General features: G+C 40.9%; 1 protein-coding gene and 1 long non-coding RNA gene across 2 annotated transcripts in view; both read left to right on the top strand.

The window, feature by feature from the left end:
* The first annotated feature begins 3,365 nt into the window (after window positions 1–3,365).
* On the top strand, window positions 3,366–6,123 carry LOC117504038. Its single transcript, XR_004558708.1, has 5 exons — window positions 3,366–3,473; window positions 3,729–3,764; window positions 5,404–5,431; window positions 5,804–5,863; window positions 5,999–6,123. It is a non-coding gene; the product is annotated as an uncharacterized LOC117504038 (long non-coding RNA).
* Window positions 6,124–6,221: 98 nt separating this feature from the next.
* Window positions 6,222–24,864, top strand: part of si:dkey-117n7.5 (uncharacterized protein LOC559444 homolog) — a 44,611-nt gene continuing 25,968 nt past the window's right edge. Inside the window, exons 1-16 of the mRNA XM_034163397.1 lie at window positions 6,222–6,296; window positions 6,526–6,562; window positions 6,708–6,767; window positions 6,975–7,020; window positions 7,108–7,143; window positions 13,690–13,725; window positions 13,824–13,879; window positions 13,988–14,059; window positions 16,682–16,753; window positions 16,821–16,856; window positions 16,948–17,028; window positions 17,112–17,165; window positions 17,246–17,299; window positions 17,386–17,448; window positions 22,132–22,194; window positions 22,457–22,573. Coding sequence (XP_034019288.1) covers window positions 17,392–17,448; window positions 22,132–22,194; window positions 22,457–22,573 — 237 coding nt within the window. The 5' untranslated portion in view covers window positions 6,222–6,296; window positions 6,526–6,562; window positions 6,708–6,767; ... (9 more) ...; window positions 17,246–17,299; window positions 17,386–17,391. The remainder of the gene's footprint in view (window positions 6,297–6,525; window positions 6,563–6,707; window positions 6,768–6,974; window positions 7,021–7,107; window positions 7,144–13,689; window positions 13,726–13,823; window positions 13,880–13,987; window positions 14,060–16,681; window positions 16,754–16,820; window positions 16,857–16,947; window positions 17,029–17,111; window positions 17,166–17,245; window positions 17,300–17,385; window positions 17,449–22,131; window positions 22,195–22,456; window positions 22,574–24,864) is intronic.

The following is a 24,864-nucleotide window of genomic DNA, read 5'->3' as shown; positions in this document are numbered from 1 at the left end:
CAACTCAAAAATCCCTTTTCTCTTGCTATTGCGTCCTCGATACCACAGTGTTTTGAGCCTTGTGCAACCCAATTTAAAGGGAAGGACAGATGTCACTCTCATTGGTTGATATTCGGACTACAGTCGAGTAAAAACCCAACCCTGCCGTACACAGCGCCTGGCTTTGCACTGGTATTTCCCACTGCTTATCTCGCGAGGTATTCACTAGTTTACAGATCTCAGCAATTACGCTATCATGACGAATGTGGAATTACAACCAAAACCACAAAAATAAGACTGAAGTTGTAAGACCTTACCTTACCTTTTCCCCTTCTCCTGTTTCATGTGAAAATTTCACCAGTGTGAAAAGGTGATTGTGAACAGTACCGTATGATTATAAAACATGAACATTAACATGCATGACACGGTATTTACGAGCAGCATGTTTGGAACGCGATTCCTTTGAAGCTTGCGTGAATGGGAATGTGCAGAAACACGCACAATAACACGCATAACGAGCAACTGAGTCCAGAGAGTTACTTTTAATACCTTCTTTCTTTGTCGTTTTGTTTTGAACAGGGCATCTCTTAAATCCAGAGAGACTGTGACAGTAGAGTTGTAAGATAAGAAAACACATTCTGCGTGGAGACTTTGAATAAACCGTGAACGGTGTTGCCGGTGAGGAGCGACACGCCCTGAACCTGACCAGCGTTTCACGAGGGCGGAGCTTCGTGTCTCTTTTCACACAGTAACGATGTCACTCACCAAAACCCGCTATCATAGATAGTCCTGTCCTGCATCGTATAATATAAACATTTGTCAACATATTGAAAAGAATATAAAACTGTTACAATAAGAAAATTGTATCTCTATTTTACTTCATCAGTTTGCTCATGGCAGCTGTAGCCTTTCTACAGCATTGAATTTATTTATTAATAAACATATATGTTTTTGGAATTTTACATGAAATCTAAAAATTTCTGAAGTGTGTGCCAACATGTCCATTTTTGCCAAGTTGTAGTGAAATATTATTTATTGAATCATGGAAAACAAATGTGTTTCTTTTTATTATTATTGAGGAAAGCTGTAAACATGCAAAAAACACACTTTTCACTGGTGAAATTTTACTGTTATTGTTTTGTCTGTTTAACCACTGTGCATGTATCCTTCAGTAAAAAAGTTTCAATCATTTTCAAAGTAATTCTGTGTCATCCTTTCTTACATTAATTCACAACTATAAGTTGTGTTTGTCGGGAAAAATTGTGTCCTTCCGGCTTAAAACTCAAGAACTGTAAATCTGTCAAAATCTAAAATTTTATACATCAAATCTCTGTGTGAAAAAAAAAATCATTAAAAACAAATTATGTATTTTTCTGACATTTATAAATGCCTTTAAAAAAAAAAAAAAAACTGAATTTAAAAAAAAGAAAATTCTTATACTATATCCTGACTCTAACATCACTCATCTGAACAATGCCATCATTAAATCAACTTTAATCATATGTCAAATTGGTCAAGCAATTTCCAAACCTTGGGCTGGCTGATGGGCTGACAGCCAAAAATCAACTTATAGTTGTGTTTGTTGCCCTTGTAGTGCAGCGGATAACTGAAAAAAGTATTTCAAATGGTGATGCAGGCGCTAAATTTGGCACAAATACACCTTAGACATTACTGTCTTGAAAAGGCAGGGTGTCCACTTGAATTTACAATAGGCAGCCAGATAGAGGTCATTTGAAGAATTACACAGGGGTCAAAATTTAAAAATGCTCAAATCATATTAAAAACTATACCGCATTATTTGTCTGAGCATAAAGATTCCAAAGTTTAGTTTGAACTATCTATGACTGAATTCTATGGAGTTATGGCATAAAAATAGCAAAAATGGTGACAAAGGTCGATGTCAGCTTTTACAGATGTCAAAAGACAAAGTTAATATAATTTTGATTTTACAGAATGATGCAAATTATTGGCTGAGCTAATATCTTGACCATGTTGAATGTTTGGTGTCCACAGGTTAAACAATGTTGACATCCATTGGATTCAGTGGCATATAACATATGACATATAACAACATATGCTACCCTATAATATGATAACTAAGCATGACAGATGGTGCAAAATATTCCTATTTACAACTCTATTTGCTCAACCAATAATTTGCATCACCTTTTACCAAAATTGGAGCAACTTTAACTTTTGACCCCTGTACAAACTGAAATTGACCTTTGTCACCATTTTTGCAGTTTTTACCCCATAACTCCATAACATTCCATCATACATAGTCCAAACTATACCTTTTTGAGATCTTCATGATCAGGCAAATACTATGGTGTACCTTTCAATATGTTTGGAGCATTTTTATATTTTGACCCCTGTGTAATTTTTCATTTGACCCCTACCTGGCTGCCTCTGAAAAAATTCAAGTGGACACTCTGCTTTTTTGAAAGACTGATATCTACAGAGTATATGTGCCAAATTTGATGCTTGCATCACCATTTGAAGGATTCCTCTGTAAATATTATCTGCTGCACTATTATGGGCAACCTACCTGTAATATCACGCACATTTTCGACTCCCCTTGCTTATTATTTTGGGGACTTGACAGGTACCTCGATCTCAAATCAGGGTGAAGAAAAGCCTCCCCCGGCCTGATGCCATGGTAAGACTCAGCTGACTTTGGAGAAGATGTGCAACAAAGATGGTAATAGTAACAATTTTTATATATTTTAGGTGTATATGCCAGGTGCCCCAGGTGGAGCTGTATGGCACAAGGCAACACAAAAAGTAATTTATCAAATGTTTGATTAAAAATTATAGGGGAAATGTTTTGTATACACGTTTCTTGGACACTGTGGACCATTTTTTACATTTTTTTCTTGTAATTTTAGCATTCTTCCTCTGGGGCTCCGGGCTACAACAACTGGACTGTAAGTCTGCCGTCAAAAATTTAGTTGTCAACCAAAGTTAGATTTAGACGTATCATCAGTTGTGTGTGTGTGTGTGTTTTTTTTTTTTTTTTTTTTTTTTTTTTTTAGGAAAAGCAAGAAAATCCTGATCTTCAATCAAGGAGAGACAGACAACAATCCAGTCGCACAGAAAAAGAGATGGGAACTCAGAGAGAAAGGCAGAGCGGAGGAGAGGAAGCGCTGGAGGAGTGGGAAATGACAGAGAGCCCCACTGGTCCTGGATACGAGGAGGAGGAGGAGGAGTGGAGCGGAGATTCCGACTGGGTGACAGAGGAGGACGCAGATCGAGAAAGTGACAGAGAGGAGGAGGAGGAGTTACTGGAGAGACAGAGGGAGAGGGAGAGGCTGGAGATGGAAAGAGAAAGAGAGGAGCTGGAGAGAGAGAAGGAGGCAGAGCTGGAAAGAGAGAGAGAGAATGTGGAGAGGGAGAAAACAGAGGAATGGGAGGTAGACAGGGAGAGGGAGGGGGATTATGAGGAAGAAACTGGACAGCCGTATCCATATCCAGCACATTGTTTTTATCTAAAGGTAAACATCCGAACACAAACATCAAGGAATTCTCTTTTGTTCAACGCTGATATTAAATGTACAAACTGATTAAAGTTTTAAAATGACCATATTATTGCATATTTTTTACTTTATTATTATTACTACTACTTATAATAATAACTATTATTATTTTATATTTTACATTTTTTTAATTTTTAGAATTTTTAGAATTTCTATTTTATGCATATTTTTAAATATTTTTATTTATTTATTTATGTATTTATTTTGCAATAGGGACAACCAGGTGAAACTGGAAAACCAGGATCAAAGGTGACTAAAGACATTTTCTACTGTTTTAAAGTTTGAAGCTGAAACAAAATTAGAAATTCTTACCCACAGAGGGCACATCTTCATCAATACCACACAGTCACCTATATGTCCTCAGCTGGTTAATAATGGCTTGTAGGGGACACTGTTTGTCACCATATAATTAACATGGAAACCGATGGGGAGGCATTCCAAAAATCTGAAGTGATTGTGGACCTGGATCTGACTCAAAATCTTGTCAAACCTTTCTTGACTAAAACTGGGCAAACTAACTTTTGACCCCTGTACAAACTGAAATAGACTTTTGACACTATTTTTGCTGTTTTTACCCCATAACTCCAGAACAGCCAGTCATACATAGTCCAAACTATACCTTTCTGGAATCATTATGGTCTGGCAAATAAGTGGTTACTTTTCAAAAGATGGAGCAAGTTTTCAATTTTGACCCCTGTGTAATTTTTCATTGACCCTTGGATATAGCTACCCACCCCTGGGATGGCCATCATATATTTTTGTGTAGGACATGGTACACTGAGGCTGGTTTGCAAGTGACGTTATCACCATATGCTACTGAAAACCTGCTTGACCCATGAACTGGTGTTCATGGTAAGGTAAGATAAGAAGATAAGATAAACTTTATTGATCCAACTAGCAGGGAAAATCATTTGTTGCAGTAGCAACAGTTGTACAGTAGTAAAGGAAAATAAAAATATTTACGTTAAAGAAAGGTGACTAAAGTATATTGTGATGTTTGCTGGTGGGTGCATAAATCATGATGTGAACAGATTACATGAAAAACAGAATATAGTGAGTATAATTATGTATAGATATTATTGCAAAGGGTAAATTGCACAGTTGTGCATGTAATAAAGCGCAAAAGGTGATGGTAGACGTAGTTGCAAAATTAGCAGGTGATTATGCTGCTCTTAACATTTTGAGGTATTATACAGTTTGACTGCAGTTTGAATAAATTACCTGTGGAGGCCTTCTGTTTTGCACCGAGGGTGCAGCAATCCATTACTGAAGGAGCTTCTTAAGGCGCCCACAGTCTCATGGACAGAACCAGGCCTTCTGACTAATCTGAGTCTCTTCCTGTCAGCCTCAGAATTTCCACATTCCCAGCTGTGGAACCACTGTTAAAAAACTAACATACATCCATATTTGGCTTCTTTTTTTCATGCTCATAAAAGAAAATTTAAGTTTGCGTCTTCCATCTCAGGATCCACAGACGTCACTGATTTGCTCTTCTGATTATTCCGATAACCACCATCATCGTTCCAAGATCACAATGAGAAGTGACCTGCATGAAGTGTGTCACCGCTTCATGAAAATATCATCGTCCGCTCTCCCGCCCGCGTACCCACACTGCATACAGTAATAGACATCAGAGCTCAGGAATAACTCGCGTCATGTTTGTCTGTGAACAGCAGTAGAGTCCTTTGATGTCCCGTCGCTCTGTTTCTGCTCCAAATTGAGAGAGTAGATTAAATAATTCTTATTAATCTGCTGGATTCTGACAGCTCTATTTATGATTATCAGCCTTTTATGTCTTTATTTCTAAAGCAATGTTATGTGTTTGTTTATTCCGTGCATGTATAAAGCCTGTCTCACTGTATTCCATCTTTCTGTCCACAATTATCAGGGAGAAATTGGTGCAAAAAGGACAAAAGGTAACTCCGGCTAATCATTGCCATTTAAATAACAGCCTAAAGGATTTCTATTGGTTTGTATGGAGCAGAGATGTTATTCAATAAAATATTTTTGCTTGACATTGAAATGCTGTGTATAAATACAGTTTGGTCCATAAGTATTTGGACAGCGGGGAGAGTTAGTTAATTTTGCCTCTGTACACCACTACAATGGAACTGAAATGAAACAGTGGAGATATACATTAATCATTAAGGATCCCTCTGTTTTCAGAGGTCATAAGTAATTGGACAATCTAAATATGAGGATTACACATTTGTGATTGATATCGTGTACCAGGCAAAATTACAATACACGTATATTGTCTATACATACGCGTGTGTGTGTTTGTTTAGGGGGAACCAGGCATCGGCCACAGAGGACCAGAAGGTCAGGCTGGTCTTCCAGGACAGAAGGTGAATTTTACCTCCTTTTTTATAAAATATTCATAAACCCAACATTTCTTTAAGTAACATTGTGACAAATAAGGACTTTGAGAATAATCATTTAACAAAATAGTGGAGTACAGCTGTCTGTTTCTGTGTGTCCAGGGTGAACCGGGTGAGCTGGGTCCCCAGGTGCACAGGGATCCAGGGTATCCGTGGTAATCCAGGCACTCAAGGCTCTCCAGGCATGAAGGGCTCCCAAGGGGACCCTGGAGAGCCAGGTAAAGAGGTAAAAATAAATTGTAAAATATTTGAGTTGTTGCAGTTTAACTGTCCATGATGAGGACAGTAATGTAAGACGCTGTGCGTGTCGGCCCATGTTGGTGCAGGGGATCGAGGCAAACGCGGAAGGAATGGATTACCAGGAGCTCCAGGGGCCTCACCGGACGAACCAGGACCCCACGTAGGAAGATATTACAGTCCAAATGATCCTGCTTCACATTTTTATGGGTTGTCATGTTGATATCTGGTATAAAAATACAGATAATATGTCGTGTAATAAGTCTTTAAAGTACAGCAGCAGCTATAGTTATAATAAACTGAATTTTACACCACTTTATGTTAAGTTTACAAATGAGTTGTCAAAAGTAAATATGATTAAACTATTTTCATCACTTCATCTTTCTGTTCAGGGCCCCCCTGGTGTGCCTGGAAGGGAAAGGAGAAAAGGTGAAATCAGACAAATAGTGGAATTTTTTTTTTTTTTTTTTTCTGAGAATACAGAATGACATTTTAATTCCAGCTAATATTTCCATGTTTTTATTATCCTCTGTTTGTAATGATTGTTTTTACATAATTTTTTTTTTATCATCAGGGTAACAGTGTTCCAGGTGAGCCTGGTGCCAAAGGGTTGATAGGCTTCCCAGGCAGAAAGGTGAGCTCACCTTTGACCCTTTGACCTTTTCGATAAGCGTCACTGTCTTACTGATGACAGTGAAGATGAATTTGTAATTAATTATAACATGTTCCCCGTGAGCCACAGTTTTACCTCAGTTTCTGTTCATTTCACATTTTGCAACTTAAAAAAGAAATAATAGTCGTGGCAATTTATGCATAATATTTGTTATTATTATTTTTTCAGGGTGAAAAAAGGGAGTCCAGGTGTCAAAGGAGCTCCTGGAACTATCGTAAGCTTCTTTGATTCTTAAATCCACAGTATGAGTGATAAGTTTCACAAGTTCTTGCTTTTTCTTGACCTTTTCATCATGTCATAGGGTGCAAGAGGTTTCCGGGGCAGCAAAGGTGAAAAGGTAAACTTTCACATCACATGATTTTTCATAACCACCTTTGACACAGTATCGACTCAGAAACTGTTGGTCCATTTCTTTTGCAATCAGTCTGTGTGTCCGTCTGTCCATCCAGCTCTCTGTCTGGTTCTCTGTCCATCTGTCCAAAAATCAGTAAATATCTTCAAAGGCACATTTAATTGTTTCAAGCCATTTCAGATAATGAATCATTTTTGGAAGCAGTTGTTTCATTTTGTGTACTGACCGTGTCAAAACAAATGAAACATTTTTCAGTAATTGTTTCATTTTGTGTTTTGCATGTTTTGAGACAGTGATTGTTTTCTGAAGCAAGTGTTTATTTACCGTTTCAAGCATTTTTTAAGCACTTCTGTGTTTTGACCATTTTGGAACAATGAATTATTTTTATAAGCATTATTTTTTGTTTCATATTTTAAGACAGCAAACAGTATATTTTCAGAAGGATGTGTTAATTTGCTGTTTCATGTATTTTGAGATGAGTGTCTCCTGGATATTTGAGCTTCTCTGTCCCTGAGTGTTTAACCCGGTGTCGCCCCTAAAAATCGGCCCGCCTTTTGCATCTGCATCATCATGCGTCATTTCGGACCTCAGCAACACATCTGAGACAGTCTCTTCACCCAAAGCAATCAAATGGATTAATGGGCTCAATAGCCATAAGATGATAAAGGTAAAACCTGGTAAATCATTCTAAAGTCAGTTTTAACCAGAAATGAGGCCGTTTTAAGCAGAAACTCAGCGAAATTCCGTGACACTTTGAAATGTCTGATGTGCAGTGAATGCATCAGCTAGCTGCTCGTTTAGCCGCGGCACTCTGATCACTTCCGCCGCCTTTTATGATGAAATAATGGTGAATTTATGTGGAAATGATTGTTGTACAAAAGCTTCAGATATCTGTCGCTGAGATAGATGACGACTGGAGGGCAGTTTGAAGCAGAAACAAGGTGTTAATCCGTGAACTACGTCATCAGGGGAACCGATTTTTAGGGGGACCGCTCAGTCGGCGACACTGGATTCCCGAGAGAGGAATCTCATTTCTGCTGCTTGTATACACAATCTTGTTCTTTTGGTCTTTTCTCAATGTTCATGACCATCGACAGCGGCGGGCAACGCTAACAGAAAAGTTAGCTTCGATAACCATTAAACCTCTGATTGAAATGTTAACTTTCATAATGCTAAACCGATAAACTGCTAAGAAATTTAGCAGAAGTTACTGCTATCCGCTAACTTTTAGTATTGACTCAGTACACTGTTGACTACTGATAAGCCAGTTTTGGATTTAGAGAGGCTGCTGGGTAAATTCAAAGGCAATCACAAACACAAAATAAACACATGAAAAATAAATGAATAAAAAATAAAACCCAAATGCTGTCATCATCTTTATCAAAAGCAGTAAATCGCAGTAATAGAAGTCACAGTTTCTCTCTCTCTCTCTCTCTCTCTCTCTCTCTCTCTCTCTCTCTCTCTCTCTCTCTCTCTCTCTCTCTCTATATATATATATAAACCGTTAATGGAGCTACGGCTCACCCGTATTGTGTTCACAAAAAACAAATGCAGGAAAAATAAAGAAATAAAAATACCGACTTTTGAGATGCTTACATACTGTTTTTGTCCACAGTGTAACTTCTTGTCATCTTACCAGCGCTTGTGTGCTTTGACATATGAACCAGAAGTGTTAGCATTCATAAACAGGAACTAACATGTATGATTTTAGGGTTTACAAATGTTTTCCCTTACCAAAAAATAGTACTTATAAGTATATAAAAAGTAAACTAGAAGTATACTTGAAACATACTTGCATATACTACTTTTTGGTAAGGGTTTGACCATTAAAGTTACTCACTTTACCAGCAAAACAAATGTTAGCTGACTGAAAGTTAGCAGAACTAAATATAGCGGAAGCTAATTGGTCTGCTGATGGTTTTCAAAGTTATCTGAAAAGCTAATCTGCCAATGAAATGTTAGCTTAGCTAATTAACGGTTCCTGGATTAGCAGAACTGTGCCCACGACTAACCATTGGTGAGGACAGGAGCAGAAAATGATTGGTAAATTGAGAGTCTCGCTCAGACCTGTCTGCACCACAGTGGCGTCCGTAAGACATTAGCACCAATACGTCCATTGATCTCATGCTACATCTTACCCACACGCATTATAAAAGACCCCGAGATACTTAAACTCCTCCACTTGGGGCAATAACTCTCTCCTGACCCAGAGGGGACAGTCTACCCATGTCCAACAGAGGACCAATGTCTCAAATCTGACTTTGAAATCCATGAAAATTCTGAACAGTACTGGTGACAAGCGCCAGCTCTAGTGGAGTCTACCGCCCAAGTCTAATGCATACTGTTTTCTGAACCAGATGTTTCATTTTGTGTTTTGATCATTTTGAAACACTTAATCTATTTCCGAAGCAACTGGTTTATTTGGTTCAAAGTTCAAACCACCTGATTTCTCTCACCACTGTGCACTGAGTATTTGATTTAACCCCAAAATGGACTCCTGTGCTTGTGACTTTGGACACATGACTTACTGTCGTCCATGTTTGCTTCTGCAGTGACTTCCGCAGTCTGAAAGCAGAGACCAACATTGACAACAACATGTCTAACTTGTCACTCAGACTCCTTTCATTTCTAAAGTTGTGATGCCTGATTCAGTTTGAAGTGTTAGTGGATTCAGATTGTTTTGACAGGCATCAGTCCATCGTCTCTGCTGGAGCATCTCAGCACGGATCACCGCTGCGCCTGGGCACATGAGATTGTACAAATATTCCTCTCAAACAGCATTAAACCTTTGTTCAGTTTATAATAAACAGATTTCACATTTTCCAAACCGGAACCTAAATTGAATTGTGAAGAGATTTCATGAAAAACCAATTACCAATTTTCTTCTTGCATAATCAAGAAAGCAAATAAATGCAAAGTAAAGTGTTTGTTTTTGTGTACCCCCTGGTATAAAAGCTATTAAATTCAAAATACTATTGACATTTATAGTGGTTGAATGATTTTAATATTACTTTTAATATCCCATGTTAATACTGTGGTTGGTTTTAATTGGTATATTTACTGGTAATTGGTTTATCTCCATCTCCTCCAATGAGGTTATCAATCAATCAATCAATCAATTTTTTTTTATATAGCGCCAAATCACAACAAACAGTTGCCCCAAGGCGCTTTATATTGTAAGGCAAGGCCATACAATAATTATGTAAAACCCCAACGGTCAAAACGACCCCCTGTGAGCAAGCACTTGGCTACAGTGGGAAGGAAAAACTCCCTTTTAACAGGAAGAAACCTCCAGCAGAACCAGGCTCAGGGAGGGGCAGTCTTCTGCTGGGACTGGTTGGGGCTGAGGGAGAGAACCAAGAAAAAGACATGCTGTGGAGGGGAGCAGAGATCGATCACTAATGATTAAATGCAGAGTGGTGCATACAGAGCAAAAAGAGAAAGAAACAGTGCATCATGGGAACCCCCCAGCAGTCTACGTCTATAGCAGCATAACTAAGGGATGGTTCAGGGTCACCTGATCCAGCCCTAACTATAAGCTTTAGCAAAAAGGAAAGTTTTAAGCCTAATCTTAAAAGTAGAGAGGGTGTCTGTCTCCCTGATCTGAATTGGGAGCTGGTTCCACAGGAGAGGAGCCTGAAAGCTGAAGGCTCTGCCTCCCATTCTACTCTTACAAACCCTAGGAACTACAAGTAAGCCTGCAGTCTGAGAGCGAAGCGCTCTATTGGGGTGATATGGTACTACGAGGTCCCTAAGATAAGATGGGACCTGATTATTCAAAACCTTATAAGTAAGAAGAAGAATTTTAAATTCTATTCTAGAATTAACAGGAAGCCAATGAAGAGAGGCCAATATGGGTGAGATATGCTCTCTCCTTCTAGTCCCCGTCAGTACTCTAGCTGCAGCATTTTGAATTAACTGAAGGCTTTTTAGGGAACTTTTAGGACAACCTGATAATAATGAATTACAATAGTCCAGCCTAGAGGAAATAAATGCATGAATTAGTTTTTCAGCATCACTCTGAGACAAGACCTTTCTGATTTTAGAGATATTGCGTAAATGCAAAAAGCAGTCCTACATATTTGTTTAATATGCGCTTTGAATGACATATCCTGATCAAAAATGACTCCAAGATTTCTCACAGTATTACTAGAGGTCAGGGTAATGCCATCCAGAGTAAGGATCTGGTTAGACACCATGTTTCTAAGATTTGTGGGGCCAAGTACAATAACTTCAGTTTTATCTGAGTTTAAAAGCAGGAAATTAGAGGTCATCCATGTCTTTATGTCTGTAAGACAATCCTGCAGTTTAGCTAATTGGTGTGTGTCCTCTGGCTTCATGGATAGATAAAGCTGGGTATCATCTGCGTAACAATGAAAATTTAAGCAATACCGTCTAATAATACTGCCTAAGGGAAGCATGTATAAAGTAAATAAAATTGGTCCTAGCACAGAACCTTGTGGAACTCCATAATTAACTTTAGTCTGTGAAGAAGATTCCCCATTTACATGAACAAATTGTAATCTATTAGACAAATATGATTCAAACCACCGCAGCGCAGTGCCTTTAATACCTATGGCATGCTCTAATCTCTGTAATAAAATTTTATGGTCAACAGTATCAAAAGCAGCACTGAGGTCTAACAGAACAAGCACAGAGATGAGTCCACTGTCCGAGGCCATAAGAAGATCATTTGTAACCTTCACTAATGCTGTTTCTGTACTATGATGAATTCTAAAACCTGACTGAAACTCTTCAAATAGACCATTCCTCTGCAGATGATCAGTTAGCTGTTTTACAACTACCCTTTCAAGAATTTTTGAGAGAAAAGGAAGGTTGGAGATTGGCCTATAATTAGCTAAGATAGCTGGGTCAAGTGATGGCTTTTTAAGTAATGGTTTAATTACTGCCACCTTAAAAGCCTGTGGTACATAGCCAACTAACAAAGATAGATTGATCATATTTAAGATCGAAGCATTAAATAATGGTAGGGCTTATAGGTTGGTAGGTAGGTTATGTTTGTTTATTTAGCAGTTTGTTGAACTGGTGGCAAGAATACACAAAGTAAACTGATTTTCATATAGAACTGCAGCCTGGAAATAATGAATTATGTTGCCAGATCTGATTTTTACAGAACATGTAGAAAAAGAATAGATGCCATCAAATTTTGGGTTATAACCAGACCAAAAAGGTGATGTCAGTAATAATAAGAGCAATCAGAGATTTCTGACGTCCACCAATCTGGATTGGATCACCTCCAAAATTCAGTGGAGTCTGCCATGGCCTGACATCTGTCTGTGGTGCAAATGTGGTGAGAATCCGTGAAGTAGTTTTGACGTAATCCTTCAAAGCCTATATAAAGTGAAATGTTGACCCAGAATTCAAATCCGGATCACCTCCAAAATTTAATGGAGTCTTTCATGGCCTAATATGTATGTGTTGAAAATTTCGTCAAAATCTGTGCTGTAGTTTTGACGTAATTCTGCTAACAGACAGACAGACAGACAAATAAATAAATAAACACAATGATTTTATTACATCCTTGGTGGATGTAATAATAACAATAACAGATTTTATTATTGGAAGATGTATTTTGAGCCAAGGTATTCTGCGCATTGAGTGTTTTTGTTCTAGGGCTAAGGGTGCATTCACGCGCTGACAGTTAGCTTGAAGTTGGCCGTTGCAGAGTGAAAAGTTGATGAACTTCAATCAGTGCCAAGGTCTACCAGACTGCACAGGAGCTAGTTCAGTGTCAGTCAGGCAATGCTGATGTAAGTCTTGCTTACAACATGCTTAAAATCTTTGACGTTCATGCTAAAACACAAGTGAGAGTTGACCTCCCCTACCACTATGTTACCTCTGCTAGTACGCCCCTGGCCAATGATGGTGGCTTGACTGGACGTAACGCCTCCTCTTGATCCCTTGGTCATGAAAAAATATGCAAAAATATCAAGGAATATGTAGAACCTGTTTTGATGATGCACCAGTAGCAACTGATGCAATCGCAGTTTTGTCTAGTTTGCGACGTAACTGCAAGGCAGTTGAGTTGACAATCAGTTCCACCAAGATATACGACTGCTCCCCGGAGTGTTCTCCCAAAGTGCTCACTCTTTGATGGTAAAAGTTCAACCACATCCTACCGTACGTCAGCGGACGATTGTCAAACCTGAACCTCCTCCAGTACATCATCCTCCACTGAGCTACGTCAAACTGCATTGAAGATGGGAAATTTGGACTCCTGGAGTGAGTCTTTGCCTGTGTTTCAGAGATTTTTGAGAATCTACCATGTTGGCCAGAGTCATAAAGTATCAGGGTATCAACTTAAAAAAGGGATAGTTTTTCATGCAAATTACAGTGAAGACTACGATTATTTTTCCAATTTGAGGAATATTTTAACAAACTGTCTGGAGTTGACCATTTCCCTGTTATGAATAGAAAGGCAACAAAAAGTAAATAAATCTGGGCCTTTTTTAAAAATTAATATCTGGAATTTTGCCCCTTCTAAAAAAAAAAAATAATTTTTCTTGTCAGGGTGACCGAGGTTTGCCTGGCGTCAGAGGAGAAAGGGTATGGCTATTTTTTTTTTTAAACTATTTATCTCTGCAGCTACGTAACATGTTTATTGACAAAATTGTGCCTCCAAAAATAACATATAAATTCTGCAGGGAAGTGTGCTTCAAATCCAGGGCCCCGTGGATATAAAGGAACGAAAGGGGAGGCGGTGAGATAATTTAAAAGTCGGATTCAGTTCTCACTTTTTTTGCTCTGTAAATTTCACAGTAAAGAGAAATTAAGGTGGCAAGTTTATTTATCATCGTGTTTGATTCAGGGAGAACGAGGCGCGCCAGGTTTCGATGGCGACAAAGGAGAGAAGGGTGAGGACGGCCCCCCTGGAGTCAAGGTAATCACCCCTAAATAGTTAAAAGAAATCCTTATTTAGACCCAGTGATGCCCTTGAAAAGATCCTGATTCAGCGTCTAGCGCAAGCAAATTTAAACAGCAGGAGCACCGAGGTTGTAATAATAAAGTCAACTCATGATTCATTTTTATATGACGTAGGACTCAGGTTCAAGTCATGCCACAATCTCAGCCTGTTAAGTGTTTCAGTGTGAACAAAAAATGACCTTAAAGCATTCATAATGTGTAAAATCAACTTTTTAAATGCACATTTACAGTAACATGTTATCAGGGTTTCGTTAAACATCTTCAAGGTTCCACAGTTCTAGGTCTTGTTTTAACGTCTGTGACATACGTATCACAATGATTGGAGGTCGACTAATCTTCACATGAAAAATTATTTGGGGAATCAGCTGGACATTTCCTTTGTTTAAACCTGTGCTTCTCTGTTCAATTTCAATTTATTTTATTTATATAGCACCAAATCACAACTAAACTGCCTCAAGGTGCTTCACACGAGTAAGGTCTAAACTTACCAACCCCTAGAGCAAGCACACAGGTGACAGTGATAAGGAAAAACTCCCTCTGATGATGTTGAGGAAGAAACCTCAAGCAGACCAGACTCAAAGGGGTGGCGCACTGCTTAGGCCATTCTAACAGCTACAACATTTTGCAAAGCTGAATAAACAGGAAACAGAAAAACCAAAAGAGCATCAAAAACTAAGTGCATTGTTGAGGTGACCACACAAGCATTGGCGCTACAGGTAGGGTGTTGTGAAATAAGTCCGGTGCCCTGGGGTGCAGGGCTAGTGTCCATCCATCACCTTGTCAATTTCACTTTAGTAAAAGCTGTCTTCATTGAAAACTGCATTCCAAAAGCGGACTGCAGTGGCTCAGAGATCACCCTCAGCACGGTGGTCCATGGGCTGCTGCATCAGCTTTAGCCAGGGCATCTCATGGCCCTGGATGTCTCCTCAGTGCCTTGGACAGAGAGAAAAAGAACAGATTCAGTCGGCCGGAAATAACTGCACCTAAGGTATAATTCACCAGCAGTAAATCAACAGGGAAGCAGAGAGAATACTAAGGTGATTGCCGGCAGCTAGCCCTGAGCTTCAGTAATGGACCCAGAATTTAGATGAAGTGAGGCTGAGACCTGTTCCTTTGCTAATAAGATGAATTAAAGGGTAGGAAGCACATTTCCACACAGTATGCTAGCCATACGAGAGGGAGAATAGATGCATCTTTAGTCTGGACTTGAAGGTCTCTACAGAATCAGTCTGTTTTATCTCCGCAGGGAGATCATTCCACAAAACAGGTGCACAATAATGGAAGGCTTTGTGGCCAAAAGACCCTGCGCCCTGAGAACGCAGAGCCTGGGCCAATACGTAGGGTGTAATTAGGTCAGCTAGGTAGGGAGGGGCTAGTCTATGAATAATTTTATAGGTTAGTAACAGAACTTTAATATCAGACCTCACAGAGACAGGAAGCCAGTGAAGGGAGGCCAAATCAGTGTAAGGTGGTCCAACTTTGTGCTTCTTGTCAAAATTCTGGCAGCAGCATTTTGAACCAATTGGAGACCCCTAATGCTGGACTGCTGTAAACCAGAAAATAGAACACTGAAGTAGTCCAGTCTAGAAGAGACAAATGCATAGATCAGAGTCTCTGCATCAGCCAGAGAAAGGATGGGACAAATTTTTGCTATGTTTTGAAAGGGAAGCAGTCCTCCTGATTCCTCTGATGTACAGGTCAAAAGACAACGTGGGATCAAAAATCACCATAAGATTCCTCAATTTGTCAGTGTGATGTATGACGCATGAGCCTAGGTTAAGCGTTAGCTGGTCAAACTGATGTTGATGTCTCGCTGGACCATGGACCATCATTTCAGTCTTCTCCGAATTTAAATGTAATGACATTCATCTTTTTACTGATGCAAGGCAATCCTCTAGAGACTTGACTTGTGTGTGAGATTACCAGCAATTATTAGCATAAGAGTGTCATCAGCAGTATATGCCCAAGGGGTTCTATATAAAGGGAGAAATGCAAGGGGCCAAAGACGGAACCTTGCGGTACACGATATTTCATGGCAACAAGGCTTTTTTTAGATCCAAGTAGATGCCTCAGAAGAAAAAGATTGGGAAGAAACAAGATTGAGAACCACTGAGCTGAAGCTGATCGGCAAAATTGATTGATTGGTGGGAGCGATTTCATTATGAAGTCATATGGAAGTTATGTATAGTCAAAGACTCCATTACAGACATATGTATATTTACTGTTACATTTGTGTGTAGTAGTATTATAGTAGTGTAGTATTTGGGTGTGTAGAGAACACAGTGTATCAATATCAGCCATTAAATTTTGTGAAAATACAAAATGGGTTCATTTACACACATTGATGACCGCATATATAATTCTGTACTTAAAATCCAGGACTGGCATTAATTTTGACTATATTGCTGCTCAACCTTGCACACAAAGCCCTGCCCACTCTCAGAATGCCCAAGCAAATCCCATTTTAAATGGAATGATGTCACAACACTGAAGTAAATTTAATACTAATCTCTGACTGCTTGTCATGTTTGGGGATGTAATTCAGAATAATTTAAATATTATCACTTTTTTCTTAAAGGGCCTAAAGGGTGTTGCGGGCACTAAGGGTGTACTGGGACGATTTGGAGTGCGAGGACCAGTTGGACAGAAGGTTAGTTTTTGTTTGATTATGAATAACTTTTTTTTTTAAATCTGTCTTACTGAGTACGATTTTACAGGGGGATCCAGGAGAGCCGGGACTTAACGGAGAACTGGTATAGAAGACCTACAAAACACAAACATACTAACTGAGCTTGACTATTACAAGTGAGGAATCACTTCATCCGGTATGTCACGTGGTTTCAGGGAAGCAACGGGGACCACGGAACAGATGGAGACAAAGGAGACAAAGGAGACATCGGCCTCCAGGGACACAAGGGCAATCAAGTGCAGTGTTCCAAAGAAATAACACTACAACTGTTATTGTCATGATTTGACAGTATCTTAGTTTTTACTTTTGTTCTTCACAGGGTGATTCAGGACAACCAGGGTTGCCAGGAGATAAAGGGGAGAAAGGAGAGAAGGTGACAGCTTAGTTTGAGCAAACGTGTTTTTAAGGTTTTGTTGATACCTATGTGGTAAAGCGATGTACCCCCTCATACAGGGTTTCAGAGGACTACCGGGACACACAGGGATTCCAGGATTAGATGGAGAAAAGGTTAGCTTTAGATTTGGCAAACACAGACAGTGTCCTCATTGACCACCATCACCTCCACGTGTTTAAACAGTGTCTCTGTACTTCAGGGGGAGATGGGACTGCCTGGCACACCTGGTGTACCAGGACTCAATGGACTCACAGGACGCAAGGTACCGCCACAAACACACACAAAAACTTTGTGTGTGACCAAGTGGGGACCTTTATGACCCCATGCAGATATGTTTGTGCTCCATTCCTCCAGTTCAAATGGGAAAAAGGTTTCCTATCACGAATTTGTCAATCTGTTTGTCCTACATGTGCTTATAGGATTTTGCAAGGATCCGCTGATCCAATATAATATAATCCAAACTTGCGCTGGGTCACTTATGACCCCAGGGGAGATCTATGAGATTTTTGACGTTATACCTTCAGATGGTATTGTAATTTACTAACTCTAATCATTATATGTTAGTGTTTAGCAGGGAGGCACATCCAACAGACCTAGAACAGCAAAATTTACAACTGCGAATGAGGATGAAAATAGCTCTATGGATGGAGATGAGTCAGCATCAGACAGTGAAGGTTGTACCTCTGAGAAGTCAGACCGCCCTGATACAGAATCGTTATGGAATATTGTGATGCTGTATGAGGTCTATTAGAAAAGTATCCGACCTTATTATTTTTTTCAAAAACCATATGGATTTGAATCACATGTGATTGCGTCAGACAAGCTTGAACCCTTGTGCGCATGCGTGAGTTTTTCCACGACTGTCGGTTGCGTCATTCGCCTGTGAGCAGGCTTTGAGTGAGGAGTGGTCCACCCCCTCGGCGGATTTTCATTGTCAGGAAATGGCGGAATGATTTGGGCTTTTTTTCCATCAGAATTTTTTCAGAAACTGTTAGAGACTGGCACCTGGAAACCATTCGAAAAATTTATCTGGCTTTCGGTGAAAATTTTACGGGCTTCACACAGAGAATAAGGACTGTTACTACAGCTTTAAGGATGGCTTTAAGGACGCTCGGCGCGCCGTGCTCCGTGCCGCCATCGAGAGCCACAAACTACCGGATCATTTCTAAACGGATGGCTCTGTGGATCCGAGACCGTCATGTGCACTTTCTCTGGTTATCACAAGAGCTGGACATCAACCATTTTCCAGCAGATTTCACTTTTAACAAGAGATTTTGTCATGGAAACCCGAGCGGAGGCTTCGCGCGTCACGACTGATTTGCTGATGGAGCGAGACAAAGGAACACCTCCGTTTTGGTCTCACAGGACGGCTTTGAGATGGCGTTCAGACAGCTGTCGGTGGTTTTTCCATCGAGTGATTATCCAAGAAATTGTGGATGTGCCTTTACATGCCAGAACATGTCCCGTGAGGCTTCATCACGGCGTTGCTGTGCGCCATGCGGCACCGCCTCGACGCGCTAAGCCTCCGCTCCTCTTTCCATGACAAAAACTCCTGTAACAGTAGAATGTGCCATTCATTTCCAAACTGGACGCTGTGTTTTATCCGGGACGTCGTCTGACTAGCACAGGATTTGTGAAAAGACGTGGACATCAGCACTTTTTCGGCACATTGAGACAGACATGCGGAGGAATTCCGCACGTTGCGGCGGTGCCGCATGGTGCAAAGCAACGCCGTGATGAAGCCTCACAGGACATGTTCTGGCATGTCCAGGCACATCCACAATTTCTCGAATAATCACTCAATGGAAAAACCACCGACAGCTGTCTGAACGGCATCTCAGAGCTGTCCTGTGAGACCAAAATGGAGGTGGTTTTGTCTCGCTTCATCAGCAAATTGGTCGTGACGCGTGAAGCCTCCACTCGGCTTTCCATGACAAAATCTCTTGTTAAAAGTGAAATCTGCCGGAAAATGGCTGATGTCCAGCTCTTGTGATAACCAGAGAAAGTGCACATGACGGTCTCGGATCCACAGAGCCATCCGTTTAGAAATGATCCGGTGGTTTGTGGCTCTCGATGGCGGCATGGAGCGCGGCGCGCCGGGCGTCCTTAATGCCGTCCTTAAAGCTGTAGTAACAGTCCTTATTCTCTGTGAAGCCCGTAAAATTTCACCGAAAGCCAGATAAATTTTTCAAATGGTTTCCAGGTGCCAGTCTCTAACAGTTTCTGAAAAAATTCTGATGGAAAAAAAGCCCAAATCATTCCGCCATTTCCTGACAATGAAAATCCGCCGAGGGGGCTGGACCACTCCTCACTCAAAGCCTGCTCACAGGCGAATGACGCAACCGACAGGCGTGGAAAAACTCACGCATGCGCACGAGGGTTCAAGCTTGTCTGACGCAATCACATGTGATTCAAATCCATATGGTTTTTGAAAAAAATAATAAGGTCAGATACTTTTCTAATAGACCTCGTAACTCTCCTATCACATTGAAATACATATTGCACTCAACAAAACTACTTTTTATGATGTGGTATTTTCATTTTTGATGCACAGAAGTAAAGAAATAAAGGTAACATGCATTTTAAATGATGTAAGGGCCCTGTCCCACTGGCGTTTAGGAGGATTTGCGTATGGATTGCGCACAAAATTGGCCCATATTCGCCAAATATCCGCAATATCTGTGTAACATGCCTGTATGAGTCGGCCGTCATCCGAACACGTCCGTGATCATCCGCAGAGGCACGCATGTCTGCAGCCAGGATATTTGAGCTGCTCAAAAATCTGGATGCGGATGACATCCGCCTTACATACTCCATACATACTCAATTCATACACAATACATACTCACTCTATGTGCTGTATATCTGCTGTTAACCGCTGATATCTGCAACTGACGCTGATTTGCGGCTTGGCAGCGGACCGGGACAGTGTGTAAAACAGATATATTGTGTGCCCATCATGTCTACATCACAAACTAAAATAAGTTGTAGCAAATGCATACAAATTGGCCACGAATAAAGCGTTTTTATTACATCTGCTTTGCAGCTGACTTGCGGACAATCTGTGAATGCATAACAAACACGTCATGTAAACCCAAAGTACTATATGTGGCAGAAAGCGACATACCTGCCAGTCAGTGCCGGTCCGGCTGTGTAAATCCACAAAGACGTAGCTGCTGCAATCCAGGACTTTTATTTCACACCAACAAAAAAAGGAAGAGTTGCTGTTTACCCACAACTCGCTGAAGTCTGTTTTCTGTGACACTCTCAAAAAAAAAAGAAAAAAAAAGTCCCCCCTCCCGCTCCCCAAACTCATGAACAGTTAACCCTCGCATGACAACATGAACATCAACTCTGTGATCAACTTGTCCAAGTCCAGCAATTGCTCCAGAGGCTGTATTGTTGGTGTGAATAGTGATGCTGAAAGGTCTGAGTGAGCTTATTTTATGACCGCAATGCAGATGCCGTGCACGCGCAACACGTGCACAATGCATTCATAATACACCTGTAATACTGCCGTGATAATCGCAATGTGTCGGATCAGTTTCCTCACTACATGCGTTATACAACCGTGATTGTTCATCATATATTCGCTATATATTATTAATATATCGGTAATTCATACTGGGACATTTGTCATTTTTGGCCATTTTTGTTGCGGACGACAAGGAACGCCCATACTTTGTATACTCAATTCATGCGCAATTAATCCTCTCCCCAGTGTGACAGGGCCCTAACAAACAAGGTAATCGTGTGGGGGGTTTTTGCCTACCTTTTGGTAAAATATCAAATTCCACAGCTTACTACATTAGATGATGGACAACTATATTAGGGAGTGTACTAAATATGAAGAACACTAAAACAATCATTACGTCCGCCAAGGATGTAATAAAATCATTGGCGTTTATTTATTTGTCTGTCTGTTAGCAGGATTATGTCAAAACTACTGCACAGATTTTGATGAAATTTTCACCACAGATAGATATCAGGCTATGGAAGAACCCATTAAATTTTGGCAGTGATGTGGATCCAGATCCAGATCCTGGATCAAGTTTCACTTTATATAGGCTTTGACGGATTACTTTTTGGAGGATTATGTCAAAACTACTGCACAGATTTTGACGAAATTTTCACCACAGATAGATATCAAGCTATGGAAGAACCCATTAAATGTTGGAGGTGAGCTGGATCCGGATCTGGATCCTGGATCAAGTTTCACTTTATATAGGCTTTGACGGATTACCGTTTGCAGAATTACATCAAAACTACTTCACGGATTTTGACAACATTTTCAACACAGATACATATTAGGCCATGGAAGAACCCATTCAATTTGGGAAGGGATCTGGATCTGGATCCAGATTCTGGATCAAGTTTCACTTTACATAGGCTTTCAAGGATTACATCAAAACTACTTCACGGATTTTCATGAAATTTTCAACACAGATACATATTAGGCCATGGAAGACTCCATTAAATTTGGGAGGGGATCTGGATCCGGATCCAGATTCTGGATCAAGTTTCAATTTATATAGGCTTTGAAGGAGTGCGTCAAAACTACTTCACGGATTTTCACCAAATTTTCACCATGGATACATATGCCATGGAAGACTCCATTTAATTTGGGAGGGGATCTGGATCCAGATCTGGATTCTGGATCAAGTTTCACTTTATATACACTTTGAAGGATTACACAAAACTACTTCACGGATTATCATCAAATTTGCACCACAAATAGATATTAGGCCATGGAAGACTCAACTGAATTTTGGAGGTGATCTGGATTGGCGGACGTCAGAAATCTCTGATTGCTCTTGTTCATATCAACATATTCCAATATAAAATCAGTGGGGTCATAAATGATCCCACTCGGTCATACTAGTCGCTAAAGTAGCTTGGTTGATTGAGGGTTAATCATATTCATATTTGTATGATCTCATTTTAGGGCAATAAGGGAGAAGGAGGCACCAACGGTGGTGATGGTGATCCAGGAGACAAAGGAGAAAAGGTTCGTAAATTCACATTTTTAGTCCATCCATCCATCCATCCATCCATCCATCCATCCATCCATCCATCCATCCATCCATTTTCTTCCGCTTTATCCGGAGTCGGGTCGCGGGGGCAGCAGCTCAAGCAAAGCCGCCCAGACCTTTATGGGAAAAAAAAAAAACAATAAAATGTGGTTTTGCCTTTCTTGCAAATATAAAGTAAGCATGCTGTGTTAGTTTGCACCCTTGCTGTGTTTTTTTTTTTTTTTTTGCTCTGTGCAGGGAGCAGCAGGTTTCTCTGGTTTCCCGGGGTTTAAAGGGTCTTCTGGGAGTCCAGGGAGGGATGGAGAAGAAGGACCCCCAGGAGTGCCAGGACCATCTGGAGACACAGGACCGAAGGTAAAGTGTCCTCTCTCTTAAGGAGCACAAACCAGCATCAGAATGATTGCATTCTAATTTGTAGCCTTCAGTAAGAATCCTTTATTATCATTATTATTATTATTTTTGTTTGGGGTCCAAGCTCCAAGGGGCGAAGACCCCTATTGAAATCATTAAGATATTTCTTCTTTTTCTCAGAAACCACAAAGCTTACAAAAGCCAAACTTAGAAAGTAGGTCCAAAATAATCACCACTACTCACATAAAAAAAATACTACTGCTGTTCTTATGGTGGTGCTATAATAACCACTTTTACCTTTTGGCTAATAACCGTGAGTCATACAGTCAAACGTCTTTTTTTGTTGGATTCCTTGGGTCCTCCTGCATCTATTTGGATAGTCCACGATCATTTGCATCTTGATCGTTTTCCCGCCATTTTGAATTGGTTGCTAATCTCTGGGGTTTTTTTACGCTTTTCCTCCTACAATTTTTCTTCAAACTCCATAAAATGTGGCACATACCACGTTTGAACCAAGCTGCACAAAAGTTACCGCTTGGATACTTGCAGGGGTCCAATGCGCAAGCACTGCTTGGACCCCGATTGCTGCCTGCAGATATATTTATTGTTATTATTATTATTTAATAACATAATAAGAAGATGAATTTTCAGACTCAGATGAGCAGTGTCACTTACTTTGTGAGAGAACGTCAACTACGACATTTAACCCACGTGTTACTTAGAAGACCCAAAATGGTTCCCTAGAATCGGGCAAAAATCTCAGAGAAATTTTGAAACATTGACTCATTTTCAGGAACGTTTTATTGTAGTGTTTTTAGTAACAGAGAGTTTCATTTTCTGTGTTAATTGTTGTGTGGGCCGCCAGAAGAGGAGGTACTGCTGGCCCACCACCAGAGGGCACCCTGCCTGAAGTGCGGGCTTCAGGCATGAGAGGGCGCTGCCGCCACGGACACAGCCGGGGGTGACAGCTGTCACTCAATATCTCTTGACAGCTGTCACCCATCTACACTTCATCATCTCACTCCATAAAGACCGGCTGTCATCTCCACCTCGTTGCCGAGATATCATCTACCTAAGGAGGTAAATTCTCAGCCGTTGTGATTGTCCGTTACAGACAATATTTTTGCTTGTGCTACTTTTGCAGTTGGGTTTCTGTGAGTGCTTGTAGCTGAGGCTGAGTTGGGACTGACGCCTTCTCACCCCAACGTTTGATAAGTACACTTACAACTGCACATGCCAGCTTTCTGAATGAGAGGTGGAGGTGGAATATCCACCATAAGTGTTACTGGGTGTTCATACACCCACATCTGATTGTTTCTGCTCCTCGCCAGCAGTACCAGATCCGACACGCGGAGACGGTGGCCACCTGGGGACTCGGAACTTGGCAGCTCCAGTATTTTCCAGGTTCGGTGGCAGAGGAAATCGTGTGGTTCCGGTTCTTCTCAGGACAGACGTCTTCTATCATCGAGCCTGCCCACACGACACCTTTGTTAATTGATTTTTGTACATATTCTGTAATCTGCTGTGTTGAGTTGTGCTATTCACAACAGTAAAGTGTTCATATTTGACTTCCTCCATTGTCCGTTCATTTACGCCCCCTGTTGTGGGTCCGTGTCACCACACTTTCACAACAGGATATCTCGGCCAGCGTCATGGATCCCAAGGGGCGTCACCCAGCTGTTGAACAGCCAATGGAACAGCAGGGTGCACAGGCGTCTGCAGGAGGCGTGATTGGTGAGTTGCAGCAAATCCTCACCGCCTTTACTGCTCGGTTGGATCAGATGACCGAGCAAAACGTCATCCTTAACCGCAGGATAGAGGCTCTCACCGCACAGGTGGAAGCGCGCGCTCAGGGTGCTGCTGCAGCTTCTCCTCCTGCCGACCCTGTGCAGGATATCGACGTTCCACTGGTCATTCAACGACCCCTCCCACCATCCCCTGAAGCATACATAAGCCCCCCAGAGCCGTACGGGGGTTGTGTGGAGACGTGCGCGGACTTTCTTATGCAGTGTTCGCTCATCTTTGCACAACGTCCCGTGATGTACGCGTCTGATGCTAGTAAAGTAGCTTATGTGATTAACCTGCTTCGAGGAAAGGCACGCGCTTGGGCTATGGCGCTTTGGGAGCAAAATTCACTGCTCCTTCTCACGTACGCTGGGTTTGTGAGGGAGTTCAAAACAGTGTTTGATCACCCTAATAGAGGAGAGACTGCTTCGACAGTACTGCTGTCAATGAGACAGGGGCGTCAGAGCGCAGCCGCTTATGCAGTCGACTTCCGCATCACGGCTGCGAGA

This window comes from Thalassophryne amazonica, chromosome 22 (assembly GCF_902500255.1).
Source record: "Thalassophryne amazonica chromosome 22, fThaAma1.1, whole genome shotgun sequence".
Taxonomy (NCBI): domain Eukaryota; kingdom Metazoa; phylum Chordata; class Actinopteri; order Batrachoidiformes; family Batrachoididae; genus Thalassophryne; species Thalassophryne amazonica.
The sequence above is the reverse complement of the archived record's forward strand: the minus strand, read 5'-3'. Positions and strand labels throughout refer to the sequence as shown.